This window comes from Perissodus microlepis, chromosome 11 (genome assembly GCF_051167445.1).
Source record: "Perissodus microlepis isolate ML-2025 ecotype Zambia chromosome 11, ASM5116744v1, whole genome shotgun sequence".
NCBI lineage: Eukaryota > Metazoa > Chordata > Actinopteri > Cichliformes > Cichlidae > Perissodus > Perissodus microlepis.
Genome location: NC_140471.1, coordinates 33,078,662 through 33,097,922, shown reverse-complemented (window position 1 = coordinate 33,097,922; position 19,261 = coordinate 33,078,662). Strand labels below are relative to the sequence as shown.

The 19,261-nt window shown below is 39.4% G+C and overlaps 2 protein-coding genes across 2 annotated transcripts; one reads left to right on the top strand and one right to left on the bottom strand.

Moving 5' to 3' along the window:
• The first annotated feature begins 830 nt into the window (after positions 1 to 830).
• On the top strand, positions 831 to 6,517 carry LOC146378310 (m-AAA protease-interacting protein 1, mitochondrial). The gene is made up of 5 exons (XM_084944267.1): positions 831 to 1,378; positions 2,112 to 2,183; positions 2,382 to 2,508; positions 2,592 to 2,736; positions 5,269 to 6,517. The coding sequence occupies exons 1-5, from the start codon at positions 983 to 985 to the stop codon at positions 5,351 to 5,353; spliced, it is 825 nt and encodes a 274-aa protein (XP_084800393.1). The 5' UTR covers positions 831 to 982; the 3' UTR covers positions 5,354 to 6,517.
• A 1,004-nt stretch (positions 6,518 to 7,521) lies between these two features.
• On the bottom strand, positions 7,522 to 19,224 carry efhb (EF-hand domain family, member B). The gene is made up of 13 exons (XM_084944266.1): positions 18,720 to 19,224; positions 18,540 to 18,599; positions 18,151 to 18,294; positions 15,395 to 15,572; positions 14,772 to 14,882; positions 14,526 to 14,655; positions 14,321 to 14,398; positions 14,152 to 14,219; positions 13,893 to 14,047; positions 13,358 to 13,565; positions 12,999 to 13,211; positions 12,498 to 12,679; positions 7,522 to 9,522 (listed from the first exon to the last, which is right to left on the bottom strand). Exons 1-13 carry the CDS (start codon positions 18,780 to 18,782, stop codon positions 9,376 to 9,378), a joined length of 1,737 nt encoding a protein of 578 aa, XP_084800392.1. The 5' UTR covers positions 18,783 to 19,224; the 3' UTR covers positions 7,522 to 9,375.
• Positions 19,225 to 19,261: the final 37 nt, after the last annotated feature.

Genomic DNA, 19,261 nt, shown 5'->3' with positions numbered 1-19,261 from the left:
CGCACAATCATTTTGGGCACCTGCTCAGAAAACAAAAGCCTGGCTAAAACTGCTGGCCCGTGTGAACAACTCAGTGTGTGTGTGTGTGTGTGTGTGTGTGTGTGTGTGTGTGTGCGTGCGTGCGTGTGTGTGTGTGTTGCTGCTGCTTTTTTCTTTTACATGTTCTCTTTTATTGTTTTTATAATAGACTACATGCGGGCAGAGACACACGTAAAGTTTGTTTTCTAGTTCCCTTATTCGACACACACACACACACACACACACACACACACACACACACACGGGATAAATGAGTATTTATCTCCCTCTACTGGACCCTATCAGTAAAACCACTTTGCTGCCTTTAATACCCCCAATGAGTGCCATTCACGCATAGAACTCTTACGCAGATCCAGTCTAGTCTTTCAAAAACAATCTGAATTCAATCTGAAGGACCGACTGTGTAAAATACGGTATAAATATGTAGTCACACATTTTGCCAGAAAATACTGAGCATGGTCTGTCTGTGCTCAAATCGGTAATGAATATTATATAAAAAAACAGGAAATAAAATGTAGCAGATCGTTATTGAAAATGTTGCAGAAGTTGAATATGATCATTATATGTGCTGTTTAGCATACTAACTTGTAGGATAGCATAGTTCAAGAGTCTAAGACTTCAAAGCAATAAAAACATATTTATAAAAATGTAATAATACTGTAGTGATTGTTCAAAGTAAACAGCAGCAGACCGAGTGCTAGAGTTCTGTGAAAGCGAAGACGAACCCCAGCACAGGCAAGGCCAAACTAACTGCTCCGATTGTTAAAATTTCCAACTGTTCTTGAATGCAGCACTGTTATGTGTACGTCGTTTTCACCATAGGCATTATGGGTACAATATGGGGTGAGTTGCATAAGGTTAGAAGAGGCTGCAGTGTGGATGGAGGCTGTCGCCCCGGTCTGTGGTGGACACGGAGCCTTAACGCTGTGTCCTTCCCGCTCTGATGCAGCGGATCAGCAGCCTCGCCGCATGCCGGGAGTTCGGCGGCCTCGTGGCCTGTACAGCGGGGGTCTGTGCCCGCAAGAACAGCTGCAAGCAGCCGGCTGCGCACCGGCAGTGGGACGGTCCGGTTGTGCGTTCCGTGCGTCTTTACACCGCGGCGCCGGGCCGGAGGCTGTGGGGACGGAGTCTCGTGTTCGCCGGTGTGAAACACAGACTGTTCTGCTCGCAGCATGGCGCTGACGGGCCCAAGGAGAGCTCCGGCCGCCGGCCCGCTATCTCTGTGGTCGGCATTCCAGACCCGATCACATGGATCAGGTGTAAGGTCATCATGTTTGCACTCGATCTGTACTTTGAGTTAGACGTCAACTCTGAGGAGTTTGAAAGAGGTGTGAAGCAGGTAACTACAGACAGGCCGTTTTACTTTTTCATCAGTACTGTCAATAATAAAAAGCAAACTTTTCATGCTTTATATGGACCATTGTTTGAAAGAGTTACCTTTAGTAGTAAATACACGTTTACATCTGATACTAGGACATCAAGAGGTCATGGATTGGATAAAGTAGGTGGGACCACACCACATTAAACTATAACTCGCTAAATAACATTTTGCTCTGTGCTAAAGTTTGCATCACATCACGTGACCTTCATCCGCCTGTTTATCTTCAGCTTTACTTTTTTTAATACCAGTGTTGTCCCACATGTGCTTGCCCCCTCCCCAAAAAGCATTTTTCCCCCCCATAAACAAATGCTTTCCACCTTCAGTGAATGCACACACAGCCAGGGATTGAACCACCAACCTTCTGATTAGTGGATGACCTGCTCTTCTATCTGAGCTGCAACCACTCCTACTGAATGAACCTGCCAAGGTGAAAACTGGGCAGGTTCATTGTGCTAATGAAGAACACATAACACGACTGAAAGCAGCAGAGCAGTTACAGTTTCAACTAGAGACTTTTAAGATTGTGTATTTATTTATTTTTCTGGTTATTACCCAGCCTGAGGCAACATGGCAGGTTGTAAACCCGTTTTAAAGACGCAAACACACACTTGTACCGTCAGGAATCGCGGCTTTTTATTAAATACTGTGGTTAAAGAGAATAAGCCACCTTTTTGTTCCTCATCCATTCCAGGCCTTGGTTCATGTCTCCAACAAGATGTCCAACGGCAGATATCATGAGCTAAAGGGGATAGTGTCCAATGAGGTAACACATCAAAGACATAACAAAGGTGTATTAAAAAAGCTGACTTTGTTGAGACTGTCCCACACAGACAGTACAGGACTGTATCAAACTGTTAGTTTTAATAAAATCCAACATTTAGTATTTATGTCAAATTAAGACGTTTTTTTTCCCACTTTCAGTCTTTTTTTTTAGTAATGATCATCTTGTTTTTCCTTCCAGATGTTGGAATATGTTGAGAAGAGGTGCGGGTCTCTCACTGATGCTCAGAGGAAGCAGCTCGGTGTCCAAATGGATGATATTGTATTTGTGCTTCCAGAGGACATCTCTGTCGTTTTTGATCAGTATGGTCAGTTTGTGAAATCAGAACATGGGATGAGGAAGTGATATGAACAGCAGGACGGACTCTGATTTCTGTCTTTTTTCTTGCAGGTAGGAAGTTTTGCTATATCGTCATGAGATTTTGGATCCTGTCATCACATGAAGGACCCGATGACCCTGAGGGTACAAAAATCTTCAAAGTGGGATCCAGTGAAGACGGCGGCCCACAGAAGAAAATTGTAACTGCTGTTTATGAGTAAGCACTCATCTCGTCATCTGTCAACATCACAAACAAGCCAATCATCCAGAAGCATGGCTTAGAAACAAATATTTCCTCATTCAGCTCTGGCATGTTAGCAGAGCTGAAGCTATGTCTGCTCTTTCTTTGCTTAAAGAAAACTTTTGATCATTAATTTGCTGAAATATGCCAAAATCTTTGTTTGCTTTACTTCTCCATATAGGCTATGCTGATGCAAAATTAAAGTGTACAAATATTTGCTTAGAGATAATTTTATGTTGGCAAAAGCTCAAAGCTACCTGCAGGCCTTCCAGCATACAGCAGGTCTGTTTTTGTTGGGAGGGGAGCAGAGCTGCTGGTGGTGAGTTGAAGGTTTTTAAAGTAAATGCAGAAAGAATAACAGTGAAATGTTCAGAAGGATCACATGGATGAGGGTCTGTGTTGTATTTAATGCCTCTCTTGGGGAAAGTGGCAAAAGTGACATGTATATTTCTACTGCTACTTCAGTCACTTGAAAGTAAGAAACAAAAATAGTACTGGTAGGAAAAAAAGGGTAAAACAATTATTTCTGCTTTCAATTTGCTTTAAAAACTAATTTTCGGGGTCATTTTTGTTTTTAAAAACTTTTTAGAGTTGTGGCATAGACTGTATAACAGATGAACATATTCACTGGGATGTCACCCATGGGTTGGTTGACATATTTTGAAGCCTTCTTGTTACCGTTTTGGGGGGGTTTAAACCAGAAGTGACCATATTTCATTGAGAAGGTGGAATTTTGCTTACTAGCTGGGTTAGCAGGGATATTTATGTAATATAGTTGTTAATAATATTTGACAGATAGAAGCTTCTTTTGGAGCTCCCTTATGATCGCCATAACAAATGGATCTAAATGTTTGATTTGGCTGATTTTTTTTGCTGGATGTCCAGGTGTGCTTCCTCTCAGGGATTTGTGTGTGATCTTTCATTCATTAGGTGAATGTGTTAACCACTACACTAAAATCAAACCTGCCCCAAATCACCCACACAGTTAAATTTGAGCTTTACCAGCATCCAGAGATATATGAAATGGTAAAAATGGCCTGTATTTGTATAGCGCTTTACTAGTCCCTAAGGACCCCAAAGTGCTTTACACATCCAGTCATCCACCCATTCACACACACATTCACACACTGTTGATGGCAAGCTACATTGTAGCCACAGCCGCCCTGGGGCGCACTGACAGAAATCTAATATCCCTGGAGTCAAATATCATGTTCTTTTGGAGCCAGCCACAGTGGCCATGTGAGGATCTGCAGTTTATTAAGTTTCTGTGTTGATTCATTTTAGACTCTGAATTTGCAGGTTGGTTTATGACCAACAGCCACACTACTGCGGTGCTTATGGACCTTTAAAACTGAGACTTTTGAAAATGCTGCTAAGCTACTTGGAGTTTGAAAATCTTATCAGCGTATTACGCTCTTTTCACAGTCATCATCTCCTCGTGCTTCTAGTCACTTTATGTAACCATTCTTTAAAATCATGCATCTAGGCAAAGGAATTCACTTATACCATCATGGTTCTTCCTCCCCATCAAGAAATCAAACAGTTTCAGCTTCCTGTTTATGATGGCAGATGCATGTTCAGTGTACTTGAATGGTCATGTGACTGGTTCTTCTATCACACGATGTGTGCAGGGATGATGTGTGAAAAAACAAACTGAGAGGCAGCAACTTTTAGTCCCCTGTCACTGTTGATATATGATGCATTCAGGCACAGTTGTGTCTGTTGGTCAGTGTTTAGAACAACACACACTACCGTCACATACCTGAAATGAAGCAAATCAATCTTTTTTTTTCTTTGAAAGCAACCTGGCTGTGCAGAAATCTGATGCCACATCATAAACCTTTGTTATTCTGTGCTTGATCACTGACTGACTTTAAAAGATAAGCAGTAACTTGTAACTTTATTTTCTATTATTTCACCAAATATCAACAAAGAATTGTAGCTCCTTTTTTTTGCCTTAAAGTCTTAAGAAACGTTGGCATAACTGCAATTCCTTCACTGCAAAGGTCTGCTAACTTCTTGTAGTTTGGAATCCAGCTCTGAGTATGTTAAATTCTTCAATAAAGTTTGCTGGTTAAACAAAAAGACAAATCATTCCACACCCACACAGTGCTAACAGTCAAAGCCTCTTTCTGTTCTCAGCCAGTAATCCAGTTGTTGGACCACAGTGTGTGGCTATTCTACCCAATACCCACCTATCTAGTTAGCCAGATTCTCTGTCCTATTGTTCCAGGTCTTAAAATCCTTTCTGAGAAATCCCGTTACACTTCAAATGTTATCCTGAAGGCTCACATGAAACCGACAGTTTGGCATGAAACAGGCGCCATTTTCAGAATTATAAACAATTATTTTCAAGGTGAGACAAGAACCAAAACTTCGTTTGAATGTCAGGGTTAGTCGGTCCATCTTTTCTTTCAGCACTTTCAATAAACTTGTACTACTAATCTAGGATGTGCATGATTAACTGTGGTGGAAGTTTTTAACCATCTTTGCTTCGTGTCGTCGCAGATTCCACCGAGAGCTGACGAGGGGAGCCTCTTCTGACTGGACTGTTACCACTGTTTGGCACTGGCACTGGAAACTAGCTGAATAATCTGACTCAGCTTTGCTCAGATTTGTCATTTTTTGCTTTCCTATGGAAGGCAACCTTCAAAGTGAGAAACTGTACTGATCATTTTCCATTTGGATCACATTAAATGGGACCCAGAGTGCTGGAGCTGTGCAGACACTGAGTACTACTTGATGGTTTTTCTTTGATGCCCCTAAAGCCTTACATGTCAGAGTAGAAGTAGTGGTACTGTACAGTCTCTCTGAATCACCTGTCGACCACCGTCAGGTGTTTTTAAATGGGATTCTGTATATGCTTCACCATTACTGTTCTTATGGTCTGTTGACTATCTCGTTTGTGTTTTCCTATTGAAAATGTTATCCCTTTAATAGACACTCCAAAGACAAAAACAGTATATGAACAGATTGAAGTTATTTTCTGGATCATTGACCAACTTCATATACATGCTTATTTTTTTGGGACCTTTCAACTACATGCTTTATTAAATTGAGTTTGGTCATTTGTCATTGTATTACAGCTGTAACCATGATATCTTTTGTCACGTTCCAAAAGTTATTTTTATTAAATCTGAAAAATAAACTACAAATTATGATGGAGATACACAGGTATTTTTTCTAGAAACTAAGAAGTAATAATGATCTGATTGGTGTCTGAGTACCAGTATGTTCTATCTATAAACTACATCACCAATTTCTGTCCTTTCCCTGATGAAAATCAGGACCCAGCAGATTCCATTTGTTCTACACCAGAGGTGTCAAACTCCAGTCCTCCAGGGCTGATGTCATGAAACTTGTAAATGTCTCCCTGCTGCAACACACCTGAATAAAATTAGTAGGTCATTAGCAAGACTCTACAGAACTTGACTGCATGCTGAGGTGGCAATTCAGTCATTTGATTCATGTTACAGCAGCTCATGAGTGAATGAGCATGGTGCAATAAAAGTACTTTTTAGAAGTACATTTTTCCAAACACTTACATTAGGGGCTGCCACCTCAGCATGCATTCAAGTTCTACAGAGTCTTGCTAAAGACCTGCTACCTTTTTTCAGGTGTTTTGCAGCAGGGACACATTTACAAGTTTGACATGACATCGGCCCTCAAGGACTGGAGTTTGACACCCCTTCTCTACACCAATGGTTGCCTCTGCAGTTTCTTATCCCCACATTAAAAAGCCTTAAAGAAAACCTAAGTGCTTATGCTCCTTACTTCCTGCCTTATATATACACTGCTAGAGTGGCCAAAGTTTAAAATAATAAAGTCAGTGTATGTAAAAGTAATCCATGTGAGGTAATAGCTCAGGTTTCACACTGCAGTTCAGTTTAGCATTTCTTTTTCTTTATTCATTTATGCTTGCAGCTTCATCAGCAACTAGAACAACACATTGAAATCCCACCTGTTAGTGGTTAAATTGTTGTTAAAGTAGGTTTTGAATACTTGTGCAGACATGCAGTGCCACATTTGTGGAGTACTTTGGTACTTTGTGGAGCACTGCAGAATAGTTTCTCCCACAAGTGACTAATATAAAGGCCAAGAGAAAACTTCGTTAATATTAGATCTGTATTCTGGTATTCAACTAATACCGGAATTCTGTTAGTGATAAAAAAAGCATCAGGGAAGAAAATCCACTTTCTGTAGCAAGCAGAAAGGGACATATGTTCTAGTAGATGGCTGCCAGCGACAAAGTTGAAGCCAGTTCTTGATGGGCCAAAGAGAGCATAACACAAATCTTGTACAAAATGAAAATGGTTATAATAGTACCATTTTGCTCCAAGCAAGAATGACTAATTCTGCCATAAAATTCTCCACCTTAGCTTGTGTTCGTGCCCACAGTCACTGCCAGCAATGTGTCACTTGTCGAAGACATCACATTTGACAGGCTCGTGAATGTTGCGTGTCATCCAATTCTGTTAAAGCTTGCTGCAGTATTATTAATGTTGACAACATATCTGACAAACAGAGAGGATTCTGTCATTAGCGTCCGCTAATTCATGCATAATGAAACACGCTGAGGATTAGTCTAATTTTCCTGCATGGTAATACGCGGGGTCTGCGGAAGTTTGCGTGGGGGGGGGGGGGTTTTTTTTTTTTTTTTTTTTACATAGTTCCAGTCAAGCATCTCACCGAGTCATAATGGGATTAAATGAGTGTGGTTAGCTTAGCACGTGTCAATATGCTCATGGATATGGTGAGAGTACATTAAACAATTTAACATGCCTGTGCATCACTCACTTTAATGGAAATTAACAAGAAAACATAAACAAGTGGTGAATATACAAAAGCTGATGTTTTTATTAGTTATTTTATTGTTTTGTTTTGTTTTTTGTATGTTCTGACGTGTGAATCAGTCCAGGCTAGACGCCAACTAGTTCATTAATCTGGTTAGCGAAGCAGATTGCAAACAATTCCTCATGCTTTCTTTAATGTGTATTTGTATGTTTGCATGTGTCCCAGCTCCAGGACGCTTCAGATTCATTGTGCTGTCTCTGTCAGAGTCTCATTATAAGGTTGATTAATAGAATTAAGGGATAAATATGTGTGGAAATCAAAGTTAATACTACTTCTAGACAGAAAAAAAGAGATAAGATTCAGAGAACATACTTAGTATTTACTGACAGCTGCATTTTAATCATAACTGAACACTGCTTCACAGCAGCTTATTATATGCCAACAAAGGATGGCATGTTGTTTCCAATAAACAGAAAATGTTTGCTCAAACAAAGCACGCCTAAAAAACACTCAACTTGATTTTCATTCACTTATTCATATACTGCTGCCATTTGAGAGGGTTGGCAACTACTAGGAGCAAGTTGCAATGTAGTAGTCACGTCAGCACATGAAGGGTCCAGGGACTGAACTACTGAAGCACCTGAACACTCTGATCAGTGGATAGAAACCTCACTACAATCTGAACAATTTTGACATAATACTGAAATGCTGACGTGGCAAATGTGCAAATGATGGGTGACATCAACTTCATACAAAGCCCAAAACATGATCAGTGTTTTTTTAAAAAAAAAAAATCAAAAGAAATTAATTGAACAATGAAGTATTTTTGATTAAAACTGTTTATGCCACTCAGCATCACAATTTCTCTGATGTTCATTTGTGTGTGCACTTTTGTTATACTGATACAGACACGATAAACAAACTATAGATCAAAACAAGTTTTGAATGGGACCCAAAAATCTGTGATGTTTGGTATGAAAAAGTACACCTGTGTGTGCTCTCTGAGGAAATCTCAAGAGTGCCTAAAGTAAAAAATGTGCTTAATAGCTGTAAAATCTGCTCTGATGCATAAAGGAGATAAGTTGTTTGTTGCTGTTCCCAGTGATGAAAATAGAGCTTCAAAGAACATCTCAGGTCTTCAGCGTAACATTGCATACGACCAATTCAATGACGCAAGAAATAATTCCATATAGTGAAAAAAATAAAATACCACAGCAAGTGCAGTATGTCTCTTCACATAACCTCCTTTTTGAATGGGTGTTCTGCCAGAAACTGTTAAGTGGCTTCCAGCAAATTCATTAAATAACATAAAAGGCAGCAACCTACAAAGCCTTAATCCAAAAAATAGGTCAAGATTTTTAAAAACAGTTTAATTTCTTGCGTCCTTTTTATATATTTTTACATTTTAATTTTAATTCAGGTAAGTAGATCTTTATCCATAAAATATATAACACGCGATTGTGTAGAAGATGCAGTTTTCATCAGCAGTAGTTTTTGTTTTGTTGAAGACTGTAGCAGCACAGAAAGGATTCAAATTTAACTCTTTGGAATATGTTCATATTAATGCAGATCTTTCATAGCTGACTCTGAAATCATTTAAACAGCCTATGCACTGCAAGTTCCCCTGTTGCAAAGACAGAGGAAATGCAAACAGCGTTCTTTCCTGCTCTTAAAAAAGACTTTAGCTGACAATAAGCTGTGAGAATTATGAGAATGGTGGTTTAAAAAAAGCTTTCCTAACAAACTAAAACAAACTTTTGTGAGAAGGACAAACTTCTATGGATGAGGAAAATTGTTAGTGTTAAAAAAAAACCTTCAGTATTACATTGCTTTTATTTCCCTGAGAACGTTGCGGAAATTCTCCACACAAACCTCCCTGGTCGGTTGCTTCATTGACGCGAGTTCCCAGGCTTCCTCAAACGTCTCCTCCGAAATATTCACACCAGCATTCCTGAAGATCGTTGCAATCTGTAAGAAATATGTCAGTAACAGTAAGAAAGATTCAAGCAATGAAGTCAAGCAGTGAAGCTGCTCAGGCACACTGCTGTCTGCCATTTCTTACTCATCACTGTCATCGCTCTGTTATTCTTTCATAAATGGAGTCTGGCAGCCCCCAACTTTCTATGGTAAAATATTTTTAAATCTGGCAGACTGATAACAGAAAGACCATAATATGTATAAAAGACTGGACTGGACTATAGACGGTAACCTTGACGGATCGGGGTTGGTATTTTGTTTGTTGAATCTTTGGTTATGTGTTTGGAACCAGAATGGCTTGTAAATGGACAAGAGTGGGGGGGGGGGCTACGCTATTAGCTAATGCTACCAACCTGACTTAGTAAGTTGCATCCACAGATTGTTAATTAGTGCTAACATAAAAAATTCTTACTTCAATTTAACTGAAAAATCATGAGTGGAGACCTCTTGGACAGTCTTGTTCAGTAACTTGAATTATTAGAGGTTAGAAGAGTGTCTTGGCACCTACGTGACACTCAGAGCAGCCATGCACTTAATTATTCCTACATTTGGCGTTTACAGTTTAAACTGGTTATTTTTAAAAATGTTCTAATAAAGCGAGAAATTAGCTGTGGACACCAAAATGGTTTATATCTGCTCTACTTTAAACATGAGATTCTAGAGGAGCTGACACACTTCTGAAGCCAGCCTTAAGTGGTCTTAGAGGAACTGCACTTTCTGGTACTTCTGTTCTGACTATATTTTTCAGCTCTCTGGAAGGACTCCTGATTACTTTCACCATTTCATTTGCATTTTATACTGTATTTCGACACCTTCCAGGGCTCTAGACTAACTTGTTGCCACGGTTGTACTGGTGTGCCTTTTCTTAGGCGCACCAGCACAAAATTTAAGAGCACCCAAATTTTTCAACTGCATTGCTTAACACCGCAGTTTTACACTTTGCACTTTTTGGGGGGGGAAATTGCTGTCCATGCAGACAATATTGATTTGCAAATGATTAACTAACAATCTTGTCAACACAAAGTTCTTTATTTGGAGCACAGTTCTACAAGAAAGATAAGTTACTGAAAAAGTGCTTGTGCTTAAAATGCTTTGGCACTCTTTGGCAATATTGTAGACAATGTTAAACTTAATCATCACATTGGCCTCCTTTGACGACCTGTTTGCTGCTGCCTTCCACTGAAAGGCAGTGGGGAGAGGGGACACTTGGGCAGTGCATTTATTGCAGCATATAATGTGTTTTCTGGATACACTGTACTTTTTCAGCGTTCAGAGATTGATGGCTCCGTGTCAGAGCACTGGCTATGAATTTCAGACGGATCAGGCCTTAACTTAACAAAAAAGTTATCAATAGTTCTTTTCATCTTTTCTTATTACCCACACCTACATCCACTTCTGTCAGGCCTAGGCTACTGACTAAGGGTATCGTCACTGATTTCTATAATCCATTCGATTCCGAATTTCAAGGTCCCGATTAGATTAGATTGAATTTTGACTCAGACAGTCAGAAATATTATAATTCTGATCATTTATCAGTACTGATACATGTGAGACTTTATCAGAGGTGTAGCATCACAGCAGCAGATGCCTTTGTATCAAAGTAACTGAGGATAAAACACAGAAAAACATGAAGGAGATTTTCCTGGCCTGGATTTTTCTAGCAGATAACCTTGAAAATATACTGCAGTAGTAATTATGCATATTTTGCATAATTTTTAAAAATTTAAATTTCGTCAGTATTGAACAGCAGAAATTAAATGACCTCTGATGAGAAAGTGTAAGTAAAAAAAAAAAAAAAAAAAAAAATGCGTGATTTTTATCATGGTGCAAGCAAAACAGCAAAGGTAAGAGAGAATTCATGACGACATTTATTAAATGTGAAGCGTAGTTTGGGTCTTGTTTTGCTGCTGGTTCAGTAAATTTGGTTGGAGAGAGACAAAAACTGCAGCTCAGAATCTAGCACAAAAAAGACGTAAACACAAAGCAGACCTGCCGATGTTTCAGAATCAGTGAGCTGTCGGCTTTCAGCCCCGACGGCGTGTCCATGCTGTCAGGTGAGAAAGCCGAGAAAGAGAAAGCTGATTCTGATGCGTCAGGTCCACGCTCTGTGTTTACATCTTTGTGTGGAATCCGTTTACCTGCTCTCATTTACTGTTTGGTGGTTGTTCATATAGTTTTGTGAGCTTTAACCTGAGATTCTGCCGTTTCTGGCAAAATACATTTATATTTAAAAGTCGATTCAAGATTTAATGAATCGATATTGCTTTATTCCAGCTACTCACCTCTCTCTATCCACCTGTACTTTCAAACGTACACACGAAATTGAAAAATTTGGTTGCTGGTCGCACTCTAGAGCCCTGCCTTCAGTAATTTCACATTTAGACGTATTTATGCGTGTAATTCTTCCACCATTGGGGGGGGGGACACCAAGTTATTCCTAAGCCAGCCAAGACATGAAATCTCTCCAGCAAAAACTGTCCTTAAAAACTATGAACAGAATCAGTGACAAAAGGCAGCCCTGGCTAAGGTCAGAGTTCAGCACCCATGAGAAATGAGTTTGACTTACTGCCAGCAAAGATTCTGAATTGATCTTTAAAAAACAAAGAAAAAAGAAAAACTCAGACATAAGCCTTTCTTAGGCAGATACATTATATGGGCCAGACTTTGATGCAGTAAATGAGATTACCCACATCAGTGGTGTTTATTTTATGGAACAGACCCCATTGTTGTGCATCAACTGACCTATAGTGTAATAACCTTTTAACAGAGGCATCACTTATCTCACTTATCTTAACTTCAGAAACACAATGCTGTAATAACTTTTTTCCTCTGTGTCAGAAAAAAATGTAAAATTGTTTCTGTCGGCAAATAATAATAACAATAATGTTCTTTTTCATACAAATAATAAAAGATGGTGAGATTTGAAAGACAGACAGTGCCACCCCAGTCTCATCTATAGGCTGTACCTCCTCCTTGCTGCGAGGACAGAAGAAATGTTCCTCATAAACACCTTGCAGGGCATGAACTGATGGATGTAGAAGATCTCCAGCTGTGGATGTATCGCCATAATTGTTTTTGTCACTGACTCTTTTAATGCGAGGAGCTGGAAGATCTGAGCGCACAGATGGGATCCCGTATGTACGTCCATCTATTTAAAGAGAGACCAGATGATGTACAAGGAAGGGAGTAAAAAGTAAGCAAACTACGTAAAACATTTCTAAAATACAAAAGGATGTTTTCAAATATGCACAATCTAAAATATGTCATGTATTTGATTTTATTAAAAATGGCTGGTTTTGATAAGTTGGTACGACAGTGATTTGAACTGTGTCATGAGGAAGATCTGTGTTTAAGAAGAAGTGAATGACAGTGGATTCCTGGTATATTCCTTCCTTAATCTTGTCCAAAGCGAGAGGCAGCTTTAATAGCACAAAACATATTTGTCAGCTTAAAGTCTCCTGACTTACCTGATGGGAAACGACCAGCACCTGCAGCCCCGATGAGGGAGGAGGTAGTTCTGAAGTGGTCTGGGGCTGCCCTTGTCTGCCTAAGGCTTCTAAGAGTTTTCAGTGAGCTGCCTGGCTCAACAGGCTGCAAGTCCTCGAGATCAACCAACCGACAGGCAGGAAGCTGTGCTGTCACTCTTTCTATGTCACCTGGAGCTGAGCTGGTTTGACGCTCTGCAGATAAATTAATCAGACCAAAATGTAAAAACGACTTAAATCTGTCATCTTTTGGTATTCCATATTGTCGGTGGTATCAGTGCAGTTTTAGTTCTGTGAAGAAGCATAAAATAAACTGATAGATTAAATTGCCTTCTTCTTACCATTTGTAATAATGCACTGCTCTCGACTGTTGATGGGCATTTTGTCCTTCCAGTTGAGAAAGTTGGCAAACTCCAGAAAGTTGATAAACCCGTCCTTGTCTGTGTCACAGTAGTCCATCAGGTCATCCAGGACCGACTCACTGACGTTCAGCTGGAACTGATGACACACTGCACGCAGGTCCTCTTTGTCAATCATCCCCTTTCCTTTCTGGTAATTAACATTAAAAACAGATTCATAATCCCTATAAACACATTTTGAATATGTAGAATCTGTAGGCAATGGGCAAAATATTTGGTACTGGTTTCTAGTTTCATAAATAACAACCCTTTGAACCCATACCGACTTCGGTATGTGTTTAGAAGTGTGACACAAAGTCTGCAAAATGAGAATTAAAGCTCTATTACTTTAAAAATCATCTTACCACAGAGTCACACATCACTGGCTTTATCTTAAAACCAACAGCTTTACTTCCTTACTACCAGCACTTTGACTTATCAAACACAAGTTGGCAACCTGTTGTGAGTCTATTCATACCTTGTCATAATGTCTGAATGCCTTTAGCAAGGAGGGGAAGTTTTCAAAGTTGACCTTCTTGAGGTGATGCCTCACTGCATTCACCAGGCTGCGCTGTCTGTCTGGGCCTCTCGTGTACTGCCGTGGATCTGTGGAGTAGATCAGCTCTCCAATGCCTGCAAAGGAAGTATTTGTTGTCTTCAACTGAAAAAGCTTTTTCTAAGGACACACCAAATATTCCCGTATGTAAGGCGGGAGAACATTTTTATACAAAATTTACCAAAATCATCCGGTGGTAAGACCATTCCAAACGTGTGATCAGGCGGAACAGGCAACGTTTTTTCTCTCCTGAAGAACATGAAAAGAAATGGGAAAATTAAATAAAATCTTAGTGAGATATTTACAGGTCTCATATGTTTCATTACAGACAGTTAAAAAAAAAAAAGTACTTGACGATGGTTTTGCCCATTTGTTGTGCTATCTTCTCTCTGTTCCCAGATCTCTTCCAAGCAGCTGGATTGTAAAACCTAAGAAAAAAATATGAACAATTCGAGTTGGCTTTCACTTTTTGAATTAGAAGGCCAAGGAGCAGATATGCAGTGTTAAGGAAAAACAAAAGAATTTGCTGCATGGCCACTTTATTTCGGTGCTTACTTCTGTGATTCACCCAGCCAATGAAGAGTTTTGCCAAGATTACGGCCATCGTTGAAATGAGGTGTGAGGATCCCAAACCTGCTGTCTTTACTGTAACAAGTCCAGTCATAATTTCTATTAATTTGTTCACCTGGAATGAAGTAAGATAATCACACTGTGGTGAAAATGATTAAATTAATTCCAGAAATAGACTGTTAGTGGAAAGAGTAAAGACAGCATCAATAGTATGATTTTCTTCATTCTTACCAACAAAATAGGCATTATGGCTACGGATGTAAGCATCATGTGCCACCTCAGCTTCCCTCTCTACCTCCTGTGCTGTTTTTGCAGGGTTTATAATCTCACGCACACCCAAACCTTGATGAAAGGAATGGGAGATATTCAGAAAATACAAGAAATATAAAGAAATATAAGAAAAATATATAAATATAAGAAAACTTAGAATGTAAAACAAAAAATGTAAAAGTTTTAAAATGTTTCAATGACAGCACACAACCATTACAAACTTAGCCTCCTGGGACCTGGCGTCCACATATGTGGACATCACATTTTGGGTTGTCTAGACCAAAATACTAAATTTTGCCCTACAAGGGCCCGATATCCACTTACAAGGACGTTATACTGCCACTGTTCTATCAAAATTTAAAGCGAATGTCCTCATATGTACATCTCATTTTTCTTAGAAACAAAACTCAGGTAAAAAATAAAATAAAATCACGTAATCCTTTGTTTTTACATTCATCAGGTCCCAAACAGCTCAAATAGCAAAGAGAAATTAAAAATGCATGCCATGAGTTTCGAGTCTTAGGAGGTTAAACCAACTTTCTTGTTGTTTTATTAGCTTTTGACTTATTTAATGTTATACATACCTTTTACTATTTTTACGCCAAATGTAGTTTTCTCATTACACAATGGGGGGAGTTCAGAACGTTGGACACATGATCTGCCTAGAGGAGCCTTCTTATTTGAGGCATATACAGATTCACTTAGCTCTTGTAACTTCTGCTGGAACAAGGTCTTTGGGGATGGATTTAGCAAGCTTTCACCCTGTAGGAATGATGTAAAACAATTATTGTCGGTCAGTATTCTAAATGTGTCATTGTATACTTTAAATTTTCTATTCAAAGCAACGTTGTGCACCAGCTTCCAAACACGGTGACATCACAAAACAGATGTGAATACAGAGAAAACTCCAGAAAGCAAATAGAAAAACCATCATCAATGTCTGCTTCTTAGGAAAATTCAATTTGAGGGGTAACATAAAATCATGAAAAAAGCAAATGACTTACTTAGGGAAACCACTATAATACCGCAGTAAAATAAATGCCTCTGACAGGGGTAGATCGTTTTTACTTCCAACATACAAACGTACAAATACATCCTCTTGCACTGCTTCGCCTCTAGTGCCATGTGCACACAGGCAGGTCAGGAAAGAAGGAAAATGGAAGAGAAGGTCCAATATTAGGCTTTTATAATTCTACGACAAAGCCAGTAAGTAGTGAGCCAGTGCTTTTTCAAGTGTTGTTGATCATTTTCTAAGTAATCCTACATTAATATTTTCTATCCCTTATAATTTGTTGATCATTATCAATCTCAGTTGATATGTGCTCAAGTCCAAAAGAGCATCCCAAAACACAGATACTGTATGTGTGTGTCTGTGAAGGTTCTCAGTCATCCAGGTCATCGTAGTCTAAGGACCTTGGAAAGAAAAGCGTCTGGACTTCTTCGAGTTGCTTGAAGACATTTCACCTCTCATCCGAGAAGCTTCTTCAGTTCTAAGGGTCAAATGGTGAAGAGTCCCAGATTTAAACCTAGTGGGAGTTTCCCCCCAAAGGGGGACAAAGGACCCCCTGATGATCATCTACCTAATCACATGAGCCAAGGTGTGAAAGCGGGTGTGGGTCACAATCAGCCAGGGTTTCGGGTGAGCTCATTGTGAAACCTGGCCCCACCCTATCATGTGATTTCCTGAGGTCAGATGGCCCAGGATGTGAGTGGGCTTTAAGGCATCTGGGCAGGGATCTCAAAACTGGATTATAGATGGCAGACAGTTGGTGTCGTAAACCACCACCTCTGTTCAAAGATGGTCGCTCACAGTGGACGTAAATGGCTTCTTTCACTCCTCTTTCAAACCATCTGTCCTCTCTGTCCAAAATGTGAACATTGGCATCCTCGAAAGAGTGACCTTTGTCCTTTAGATGCAGATGAACTGCTGAGTCTTGTCCCGTGGAGGTGGCTCTTCTATGTTGTGCCATGAGCTTGTGAAGTGGCTGTTTGGTCTCTCCAATGTAGAGGTCTGGGCATTCCTCGCTACACTGTACAGCATACACCACATTGTTAAGCTTGTGTTTAGGAGTTTTGTCTTTCGGGTGAACCAGTTTCTGTCTGAGTGTGTTGCTGGGTCTGAAGTACACTGGGATGTCGTGCTTGGAGAAAACTCTCCTGAGTTTCTCTGATACACCGGCTACATAGGGGATGACAATGTTATTGCGTCTGTCTCTCTTATCCTCCCTCGCTGGTGTCTGATTTTCTTTTCTGTGCATCTTTGCTGACTTTATAAACGCCCAATTAGGATAACCGCATGTTTTAAGTGCTTCCTTTACATGTGTGTGTTTCTTCTTTTTCCCTTCAGGCTTAGAGGGAACATGTTCTGCCCGGTGGTGTAGGGTCCTAATTACCCCAAGTTTGTGTTCCAGAGGGTGATGGGAGTCAAAGAGGAGGTACTGGTCCGTGTGTGTGGGCTTCCGGTAAACTTCAATGTTGAGGTTGCCATTCTCTTCAATGTGCACAGCGCAGTCCTGTATACTGTATGTGTGTGTTTTGAATGTGCACAAAAGTAGCCTTATATCTGATATCTGCACTCTAAAGCTTGTCATAAATCATGAAGAGTACAAACAAAAGTAAATCATACACATCTGAACACATACTTAACAGGGATAACAAAAACAGAATAAGTGAGAGCCTCACTGTATTTTAATCCAGGATAGTTTGAACTTTTGCCAATGTTTTTGACATTTGTTTATCATAAATTGATGTACAAAAGGTAAAAATTCACATATGAGCATCCTCCAAATCTTGAAATGAAATCTATTACTACTTTATCAACTGTAAGGTGGTGAGACTTCCTTCCTTCCATACTTAAGTCACTTAAGTAAAAGTCAGAGTCCAACTTAAACAACAGTACAGTTGTACACAGTTACATACAGGATATTATTTGTAGCAAGTGCTAGTTTAAGTGCTAGTTCAAGTGTAACTTTTTATTGTGATTGCACAGTCATACTTTGTAAAATAGTGAAGGAAATTGTAGTACTACCATACATCAAAGATGTACAGCAGTATAAACAAAACACAATAAATAAATTCCATATATATGGAATAAAAAATATACAGTGTGTCCAGAAAATTTTATATACGATATTATATTTAATTTTCTGCACTATATAAATACCATTTCATTTATTGTGTCAATTCCATTTAAGTTATATGAGCCTTAAATCCACTACCAAGCAGAGTAATACATGAGTCATTGGTCATGATCTAAACAAAATATCCACCTATCAAATTTCAGTTTAGTTAAAAACCTTCCCTGTTGTCCCTTTAACAATCACAGGAAGCTCATACTCACAGTGAGGGGTGCTTTGGTGATGACACCATGAACAAGAGTGCTGCCAACATCTGGGTCATTTGCCTTCCCTGTGTGGACTCTGATAGTTCCTGGTCCGGGCTGGTTGCTATTGCGGAATTTCCTCACCACCGGTGGAGTCGTGGGCTGAAAATTGCAGGGAAAGAGTTAACCCACAATTTCACACATTTTTTCTAAAAAAAAAAAAATCTGATTAATAATCCCAACAGAGCTAAAACAACTGTTTTAAATTGAGATAATAGATAGAGACGTCCAAAGAGCTTCAAGTGATTTTTCGGGGGGGGGTTCACTTGGAAGTTATACTTTCCCACAATTATCCCCACTTCCGGATGCTCTGAATGCCATGTCTAAACACATAAAAATGAACTCACTCTTTCCACTTCTCGTAAGCAGATTTTGACACTGTCTCCTGGAGGTATTAGTTTCCCGGCCTGCATTAAAGAAAAAAAAAGTCCAGTATGGTTAATATTAGAGAAATAAAGGTCTATTTTACTAAAACAATACAATAGCAGTACGATAGCACAGGATAAGCTATTTTAATATAGACTTACCTTCGGTATATTTCGGATTCTGTCAGTACATTTCACTTCGCTAGACGTGTTAATGTCAGTCATAATGAATTTAGATGGAGCCTTTGTAACGTTTGTCTGTAAAGTTTGTCTCTAACTAGGTATGGGAAGTTTTTAAGGCCAAACGGGTTTCTGTCGTGCTCGGACGCAGAGCTGTGCACCTGTTTAAGTACCGTTGCCTAGCAACATAGTTCAGCAATTCAACTTAATACTGTAGTTTGGTTTAAAATACCTTTCAAGCGAATCAAAGATTGTGATAACCAATGGGGAGACCATGTGAATGACTGACTTGTCCAAAATAAAACACACTGTCTAATGTATTTATTGCTTTGAGTCAGTGGCATTAACCTTGAACCGCAATCCCTGCTTTTAGCTCACTAGCTTAAAGATTAAAAAAAATGTAAATACTCTCTTTTGTTATTTTGGAGACAGACATATTTCAATAAATTTGGTATAAATCCTGGCGTGTGATTGGTTGGCCACCCTGATACGCAGGCGGATTGTGAATTCCAGTCATACGATCT